Raw genomic sequence first — 9,379 nt, forward strand, 5'->3', positions numbered from 1 at the left:
TGTATCACTGTATATTTCAGACAAATGAGCACCCGAACCCTGGGAAGAAGTTTAGCGCAAGAGGGTTCCCTCGGCAGTGCTACCTGCCAGACAACGAGAAGGGCAGGAAGGTGAGCCAAGCTACAAAACATATCTGATGTCAGAAGAATCCCTCCATCCAACATAATAAAATTGGTGCTGTCAAGTGATTTACATTTTTCATTAAGTAATCACATTTTTCTACTTCTGCTTTTTTCTTCAAAGCTGTAACAGATCATTTTGAAATTAATGCAAACACTAGCGATGCTCGATTATGGAAAAAAAATAATAATCATGATTATTTTTGGCAATAATTGAAATCATGATTATTCAACCAATTATGTATTGTTTTGGTACAAAACAAGAAAATGTTTAAGCATTTAAAAATATTAAAACCAGTTAAAAAAGTAGAAACACTACCAGTATGTAAGTTTCTTTCGGCCCAAATGAATTTATAAAAATATATATTTATAATGATATTTATTTATTTATTTATTTATGTTGGCAAAAACTTGAAGTTGGAGTGCAGCTTGTGCACTGTGCTGTAGGACGATCATTTGTTTTTGGTACAAAACAAGAAAATGTTGACACATTAAAAAATATTAAGACTAATTTAAAAAATAAGAACACTATAATTATGTAAGTTCCTTTTGGACCAAATAGAATTTATATATATATATATATATATATATATATATATATATATATATATATATATATATATATATATATATATATATATATATATGTGTATATATATATATATATATATATTTTTTTTTTTTTTTTTTTTTTTTTTATTTATGCTGGCAAAAACTTGAAGTTTGAGTGTAGCATGTGTACTGTGCAGTAGGATGCTCATTTATTTTTATTTTTTTGGTACAAAACAAGAAAATGTTGACACATTAAAAAATATTAAGACTAATTTAAAAAATAGATACACTATAATTATGTAAGTTCCTTTTAGACCAAACAGAATTTATAATAATATATATTTATAATATATATTTATTTATTTATGTTGGCAAAAACTTGACGTTGGAGTGCAATATGTGCACTGTGTAGTACTAGGATGATTATTTTTTTGGGTACAAAACAAGGAAATGTTTATGTAAAAAAATATATATATAATGACATTCTTTGAAACACTATGCACACTTAAAAAAAATATATATTTTTTTTATTATTATTAATAATAATATATATTTTTAATTTTTTTACAGTTATGCTGATTTTGTAATTGTGGAGTGTAATAATTTACCGTAAATTGTAATTGAATATTGATTATTAATTGCACAGCTCTATCAAATACTGCAGAAAGTATATTTCTATTAGAAAAAACATTGAAAGAGTGTATGAACTCCTTCCAGGTCCTGAAGCTGCTGATCACAGCCTGGGACCGCCGCCTCATCTTCACCATCGGCACGTCCAGCACCACCGGCGAGTCGGACACGGTGGTGTGGAACGAGATCCACCACAAGACGGAATTCGGCTCCAACCTGACGGGCCACGGCTATCCGGACCCAAACTACTTGGACAACGTCCTGGCGGAGCTGTCGGCCCAGGGAGTCGGCGAGGACAACCTAAAGGACTGACGGGCTCTCGAACCGTCGATTGAGGCCCGCAAGGAAACGGTAACTCCGGATGAGCACTCATAGCGAAGCATCTGCACTTGTAGCGTGACGAGAAGGCGTGACGCGGCATCGTGAATGTCGAGATTTGCTGCAATAAGATGAGGTGCCCATGAAGCTTTTTTCACTTAAGACAAATTGTCAAGCAGGCGATATGATTTTTGAGAAAGATTTGCTTCTCCCTTGTTTACTTAGAGAATCAAATATTGTAACAGATGGTGAAACTTTTCAGATTTTGGAAATGAAGCAAGGGCTAAAGAAAGTGTTTTGTAGTACATTCACTAGATTCCAGTCACCCAAATGCTATTTGCTAATTAGCATATGTGACATTGTTAGCCTAGCAGACATTTAGATGCTCGCTAAGAAATGTTGGAGCGCACATTTGCTACATTCCAAGGTTGAACTCGTTTGTTTTTGTTGACGCTCTGATAACGCTGACCTCTGCGCTCGCATGCGCTCACTTGGAAGAGAATGTGGCCTTGGGTCGATCCATCATGCCGCCGTGCGTGAGGGGGGAAACGTGCGCCGAGGTCCGGAAGGTGCCGGCGTTTTCCCGAGGAGATCCATCTTGTGAAGCTCAGCTCTCCCGTGAGGGTTTTTTTTTAATTTTTTTTATTTTTTTTTTAGTTAGACGTGTTCTCTGCTTGGTTCATGTCCTCTTCATTAGCAGCAGACATCCTTCCAGGAAACATGCAAATGACGTGTTATCGCAGTGGCAGATGCTTCACAAGAGTTTAGGTTTCTTCCCTGGAAGTTTTTCGCTTTCCCTCGAAGATGTTATGCCCAAGAGCGAAGACTTTTTTCCTTTTTTTTTTTTTTTTTTTGACTTGCAGATGAAAGCAGGTCAGTGCTGACTTTCCACAAAAGCATCTGATCATCTTTTAATGAGGTGGGATGTTGATGTAAAGTTGCCGCAGTCTTCCACAGCAATTTTGATTTTCTTTGAAATGGCATTTTAAGCATTGGGTGAAAATGCTATACAAAGGTGATATTTAGTTTATTTTTCTACCCTAAAACACTTACTCACCCATGAAGATAGCTCTATAAAAGCAGATGTCAACATGAAACATAAAATCTGATCATTTTTGTCAGATTGTCAGGGACTGTTTTAATTATGTAGGACATGTTAATGGACGTCTAATATAACAAGTAGTGTTAGTGTATGCTACTGTCCGTACCTTCATGTAGAATGTGTGTAGTTGACTTGAACAAATATAGTCAATGTATCTTTATCATTAGCGGGGGAGCCGAAAACAGCATGAGCCGTTGTCATTCTCCCCGAACGGGTCGTTTTTATGGAGGAAATCGACTTTTTGGTTGACCTTCGGTCAAAAGCAAGCAAACAATTGGGTCAATATTGGTTGCGGATATTTTCACTGTTTGATAAATAAACAGGAAAGTTGGAGTTTGATTTTTTTTTTTTTGTTTTTTTTTTTTTTGTTTTTTTTTTTTTTATAAAGGCCCTGAAAATCTATTTTTTTTTCTAATGTGGTGTTGCTTTGCTTTGTATTGTGTGATATATGCAAAATGAAGAATGTTGAATGGGCCAAATTGCACATTCGTACACCAAGGACGCTTCGATATGGTCACAAGGGTTGAGGATCGAACCCGCAACCTTCAGGTTGTGAGACGACCACTCTACCAGCTACCACTGATCACACGGTGTTCCACACAGTTCAATTTTAGGTCCCTCACATTTTATTAATTAGTGCTTACTGCCTTGAAGCAACATCAACAGGAGATATGGAATTAGTTTTTATAGTTTAACTGATAATGCTCAATGTTACATTTCAATTTTTGATGATTTGAAGTGTTTTTTCCCTCTGAGCAAAAATGTGTCTGCCTCTTTTGATGCAGTTCAAATGTATTTCTTAGTGTTGTTCCGATACTGGTATCGGCAGAGGCGCCGATACTGCATTAAAACAGTGGTATCGGTATCGGTGACTACTCACAAGTAACATGCCGATACCATTAATTCCAGCTCTAAAATAGGATTTTGGATGCAGCATCTTGTGTCTTGCTCGTACACGACATTCACTGATATGTGACATGTTCACTGCATGCCGATCTAAGATATCCTATTGGCCCTTGAATGCTCTGAACCAATTGCAGGACAGCTTTTTTATGTTGAGGAAAAAAAACCTTAGGTATTGGTATAGTATCGTTATCGGAATTGGTATCGGGGGCCAAAAAAAAAAAAAAAACGGTATCGGAACAACAGTATTTATATTCTTATTAGTCATTTTATCCCGTTGAGTATGTCCGCCACTTTATTGCTTATGTGAAATACACGTAGCAGATTTCAAGAAATCATCAAAAATTCAGGGCTTATCATTTCATGTCTAAGGGAAACCTGTATTCATTTTAAAAGATGGTCGTCCATTTCTACGTCCAGCATCGTCTGAATTGAACATGTATTTTGAAAAGTGTTTAGACAGGAAGTGAATCTTTGTTGTTGTTTTTTTCTTGCCATCTCCATTTGCTTTTGTTCTCCTTGGCCTCATTCGCAGCTCTTATTTTGATAGGCAAAAAATACATCTTTCAAAGCCAAGGGTGGCCAAGTTTGGTCCTCGAGAGCCACAATCCGGCCTGTTTTCCATGTTTCCATCCTTCAGTGCAGCTGAATCTAATGATCAGCTAATCAGCAAGCTTTGCAGAAGCCTGATAACGATCCTGATCGTGAATCAGGTGTGTTCGTGGAGAGAAACATGGAAAACAGGCCTGATTAGCGTCTCTCGAGGACCGAACTTGGCCACCCCTGACATAAAGATTTTATGAAAAATACATTTTCAGGGGCTTTAAAATGTTTTTTTTGTTTTTTTTTAATCCACTTGGTAATTGACTCCAGTCAGTTTAAAGTATTGAGTTAATATGCATGTTTTTGGAATATAACGTGACTGTGAGCGACACATTTGCCGCATAAAATAGTTTCTTTTATGACAGTTTCAACTTGTGTTCTTATTTAGGCCGTCTACTTTTCTTATCACGCTCCACAAGGCCAAATGAATTGAGATGATTCATTTGTTTGGACCTCCTTTCACTTTTGGAGGCCTTGGCAAGTCTGAAGTATCAGGGAAACGTCCACGTTGAGTCAAATGTCATGAACGTGAGAAATCCAAATGTTTGCTTCTTGAACATTTTGTCGGCCCTTTAGATTTTCAGGTGTGTACAGACTTGTGATGAAAGGCAAAATGCGACGTGGTTTGTTATGCCTGATCGACGGGAAGATGGCGTTTATGCAATTTACTACTTAAAAACCTGATTTATTTGTAGCAAGGACAGTGATTATTGAATTAGTTTTCTTTGTGGGGTGCCTCACTCCTTTTGTCTATAACAAAAGCAGACATATTTGAAAGCATATATTTTTTGATGTATTTTCTGATTAACGATTGTCTTTGCGATAACTATGACATAACCTTTTCCATTTGATTCCAAGTGGGAAGTGATGACTTATCATACTGCGCAAAATGTAGTATTTACTACTGTAATCAAAAGTCATAAATGTTCAATGCTTATCGTACATCTTTCAACTATAGCCTAAACATTTAGTGTGGCTATACTGTCTGTTGGTATCTCTCTGTCTCTTTGAGTCAAGTGTGCGTCTCATAAGACAAAATCATAGGCCCATGTTGTCCTTTCAAGACCGAGATGCATGTGAGCTACTTTAATGGCAGCATGTATGAAATCATCAAAATCTGCTCTTTGGAAAGGTCAACCAGATGATGTTGTCATTTTAGCACCGCGCTCCGCATCTTGCCTCAGAATATTTTCTTTGACACGAGTGAAGATGAGAGATTGTTTGGCTGATTTCTCCACATTTTGGATATGTACAACATGCTTAATGTTTTGGCATCACTTGAACATTTTTCTTGTTCACAAAAATCTAACTGAAATGAACTGAAATAGACACAGAGATTATGATTTAACTATAAAGGGCTTTTTAAACAATAATCGGTCTTTATTGAATCGTGTTGACCTTGTTGCATGTTTGCGTCTTTCTTGTGGACAAAAATGCGAAAATAAAGGTGCCCTCAATGGGGGGTGATTTTGTTTCACTTTTGTCACCTTGGCCATCATTTTATTGTGTCTTATTTCAGTTTAATGTTATTTCCGGCAGCTGATTATGCAGATTTCACCCTGCCTTCATGTGCAACATCAGATTTTCGTCAAAGTACTTTGGTTGGATACCTGAGGTGGTGTAGTGTGCCTTAGAACTAGTCTGGTCCTGGGATAGTTAAGGATTTTTTTTTAAATGAGCAATAATAGTTGAAATTTCAATTTTCAAAGGAGTTTTATTTTGAAATGCAACATCAGATTTTCGTCAAAGTACTTTGGTTGGGTACCTGGGGTGGTGTAGTGTCCCTTAGAACTAGTCTGGTCCTAGGATAACAATGATTTTTTTTTTTTTTAAATCAGAAATAATAGTTGAAATTTCAATTTTCAAAGGAGTTTTATTTTGAAATGCAACCTCAGATTTTCGTCAAAGTACTTTGGTTGGATACCTGGCGTGGAGTGGTGTCCTGTAGAACTGGTCTGGTCCTGGGATAACAAACCATGTTTTTTTAATGATTTTTTTTTTTTTTTTTTTTAAATCAGCAATAATAGCTGAAATTTCAATTTTCAAAGGAGTTTTATTTTGAAATGCAACATCAGATTTTCGTCAAAGTACTTTGGTTGGGTACCTGGGGTGGTGTAGTGTCCCTTAGAACTGGTCTGGTCCCGGGATAACAACCATGATTTTTTTTACGATTTATTTTTTTTTATTATTATTTTAAACCTAAACCAGGTGTTGATTAGCTTTTATTTTGAAGGTGGCCAACGCAGCGGCATGTCAGCAAGTTACCGTAATGCACAGTATTAACAACCGTTGGGGGCGGCTGTTTTGACTTCGTCTTTTCGAGTGGAGGCTGGCTTGACCACAGTCGGAGACAGCAGTGTCGACTATAACGACCCTGCCCTCTTCCCACCAGCAACGACCCAGTAACTACCGCTCGTTGGTCACGTGTCCTGCCTAATAGGACGACTGGGAGACTGCTGCGGAAGTGCAGGTAGGTCAGCTCTCATTAGCATTTAAATAAGGCAGGGAGCAGCAGTGGAGACAAACATTACAGGTAATTTAAAATGACTTGTATTGTAATTGCATTTGGTGGTGATAATATAAAGTCATTATTTTGTATGTAGACGTCTTGTTGTATATTGAGGTTAACACTTGAGCTTTCTGCTCTAAAAGAATTATGCTACATACAACACTATTAAAACTGAAAAGATCTATTCTGCCAAATAAACAATTGTTGACATCATGCCTTCACTTTTTGGAGATGATCCTTGAAAAATGATCAAAGTGGCACAAAACAGGCCAAATGATTTCCATCAATGTCAGAGACTGAATTTCAAGAGTCTACCTTAACATTTCTTGACAATGCTATTATATGGGACGTCACTAGTTTAAACATGACATGCTGATTAATATTACATTTGTGGAATATGAGTTATGCAGCAAAATCCAGCCCTTAAGTATCTCGGGAGTGGCCATTTTGCCACTTGCTGTTGACTGAAGATGACATCAATGTTGCTCAGGGTCAGGCAACGACCAATCACAGCTCAACTCTTTTCTGAAGCCGAGTCGTGATTGGTTGTTACCGAAGACCTGAGCAGCTATGATGTCATTTTCACTCGACAGCAAGTGGCAAAATGGCTGCCTTCTGATATGGATAAAACCTGCTGGTTAACTCACATTCCACTAACGCATACTGTATTTAGACTAGTGGGGCTGGATAGAATATATTGTCATGAAAATTTTTATTGGATTGATGTCCTCTTTAATGTAAATAAATTGATGGGATGTACAAATAACACGACTGTTTGTTTGGGTCCTTGTGTTGTCGGTTACTATGCAGTTGCTATAGTCGTGTCTTTGACACCCTTATTTTGTTATTTAGGCCTTTTTTCTGTCCTATAATATTAAGCATGGACTTGTCAATGACACTGTCAGTATGTCGAGGTTTCTTGGTCAAGGTTTCTTCGTCATGTTTTCTTCAAGGCCATCTTCATCCAGCCCTGCTCTGTTGTTACTATGTATTTTTGTGTGTGTATATATATATATATATATATATATATATATATATATATATATATATATATATATATATATATATATATATATATATATATATATATTAGAATTATTATTATTATTATTATTATTATTATTATTATTATAAAAAAAAATTTAAAAAGTTTTTTGTTGTTTCTAAATTCCATGTCCTGTGTGCTTTTGGCTCCAAATTCTGCACCTCACGTGACATAATCTTTCCAAAAGAAATGGAACGGTTGTTGTGTTACAAGACTTTACTGCAATGAATATTGTCATTTCACAGTTGAAGCACGGTGTGATTTCAAAATAAAAGGGGCTGAGGTTTATGTTGACTTTAGTTTCTAAATCAGATTTTTCTGATGTGATAAATGAGACAAAACAATATTTTTGACTGGAGAAATACCACAAAATGAAAACTTAATATTGATTGTCAATTCTGCAGCAGTCACAATTCTAAAGAACCCACACAAGATCTTCTATTAACATGAACACTACAACTGCACCAAAATCTAGAGCAATATCAAAGAATGATCAGATCTGTTTACATCATCATGTATAAATGTAAAATGGATCTAAATCCACATCATTTTTTGGTCTTAAATAAATTGGCATTTCACATGCACAATACTTTCAATTGCCAATATCAGTGGCACCTCAAAAATATAAATTGCAAACTACTCAATTTACCCATCTTATTCACACAACCCCAAACTGCATATGATCAGTTAGGTGGTTGGAAAAAATATGGAAAAGGTAAATATTACCCATATAAATGGAAGGTTAGCATAATGCTATGCTTCCTCATAACACTTGATTTGAATGCTGAAAGCACCAAAGAAAAGCGCACTCATGTCATGAAGGGCCCAAAACGCATTACCCTACATTTGACTTTGTTTACAAGTTATCATGTGATGTGGCACACCCTACAATGTTTCTCAAAATGTCACTGCAGCAATAATAAAACACGTTTAGAAAGTTAAGCACACTATACAACAAGCTTTTGCATAAAAATGACCAGTTGTCCTGTAAAGTATGTCAAAATATAAAAGCTTTCCCTCCCTCACATTCAACCACAAGAGGATGCAGGCCATGCGACAAAAAAAAAAAATCAAGTCCGATCATGCTCCGTTTATCGTCAAGTGTCATAAATTCTCTGCGGCATCGCTGAAGTCGGTGGCAGAATACAAAGCACGGCCTACATATTGGAAACGCACTCAAAAGGATGTTCGTTCGCCCACTTTTCCTCCATCACCATCCATCTCGCTTGAATTTGAGACCAATTTATTGGGATCCCTCTTAGTCTGGTCTATGGATTCAGAACTACGTTGGTGGAGTCCTCTTCGTTTCGGCCCCGGAAGCTTGCGTGAGCCTCTTCTAGATCCTCAATCACTGTCAGGAGACGAGCGGCAAGACTCTGACCCGCCTTTACGCGGTCCGTTTTACATTCTGCGCCATCTACGGGGGCAACAGAGATTCATGGTCCAAAAATAATCATTGTGTAGAAGAGTAAAGGGGGGGCATCACCTGAGTGAATGTCAGAGTTGACCGCTTCTTTATTCCTGGCCATCTGATCTGCGTCTGCCTCTGGAAGATATTTTTCCCTACGGGCACATCAATCAGAGCATCATAAGTGGTC

The 9,379-nt window shown here is 36.9% G+C and overlaps 2 protein-coding genes across 5 annotated transcripts in view; one reads left to right on the forward strand and one right to left on the reverse strand.

Annotated features, from left to right (window-relative positions):
• The window catches only part of dtx1 (deltex 1, E3 ubiquitin ligase), a 47,739-nt gene extending 42,035 nt beyond the window's left edge, over nucleotides 1-5,704 (forward strand). For all 3 annotated transcript variants that reach the window (XM_077522530.1, XM_077522531.1, XM_077522533.1), the window contains exons 9-10: nucleotides 21-110; nucleotides 1,389-5,704. In XM_077522530.1, the coding sequence (XP_077378656.1) occupies nucleotides 21-110; nucleotides 1,389-1,613 (315 nt within the window). In that variant the 3' untranslated portion in view covers nucleotides 1,614-5,704. The remainder of the gene's footprint in view (nucleotides 1-20; nucleotides 111-1,388) is intronic.
• A 2,292-nt stretch (nucleotides 5,705-7,996) lies between these two features.
• Nucleotides 7,997-9,379, reverse strand: part of rasal1a (RAS protein activator like 1a (GAP1 like)) — a 20,729-nt gene continuing 19,346 nt past the window's right edge. For both annotated transcript variants that reach the window (XM_077521624.1, XM_077521623.1), the window contains exons 20-21: nucleotides 9,268-9,344; nucleotides 7,997-9,198 (exon numbers count right to left, since the gene is read on the reverse strand). In XM_077521624.1, coding sequence (XP_077377750.1) covers nucleotides 9,050-9,198; nucleotides 9,268-9,344 — 226 coding nt within the window. In that variant the 3' untranslated portion in view covers nucleotides 7,997-9,049. The remainder of the gene's footprint in view (nucleotides 9,199-9,267; nucleotides 9,345-9,379) is intronic.

The sequence above is a fragment of the Festucalex cinctus genome, chromosome 5, assembly GCF_051991245.1.
Source record: "Festucalex cinctus isolate MCC-2025b chromosome 5, RoL_Fcin_1.0, whole genome shotgun sequence".
NCBI classification, from domain to species: Eukaryota; Metazoa; Chordata; class Actinopteri; order Syngnathiformes; family Syngnathidae; genus Festucalex; species Festucalex cinctus.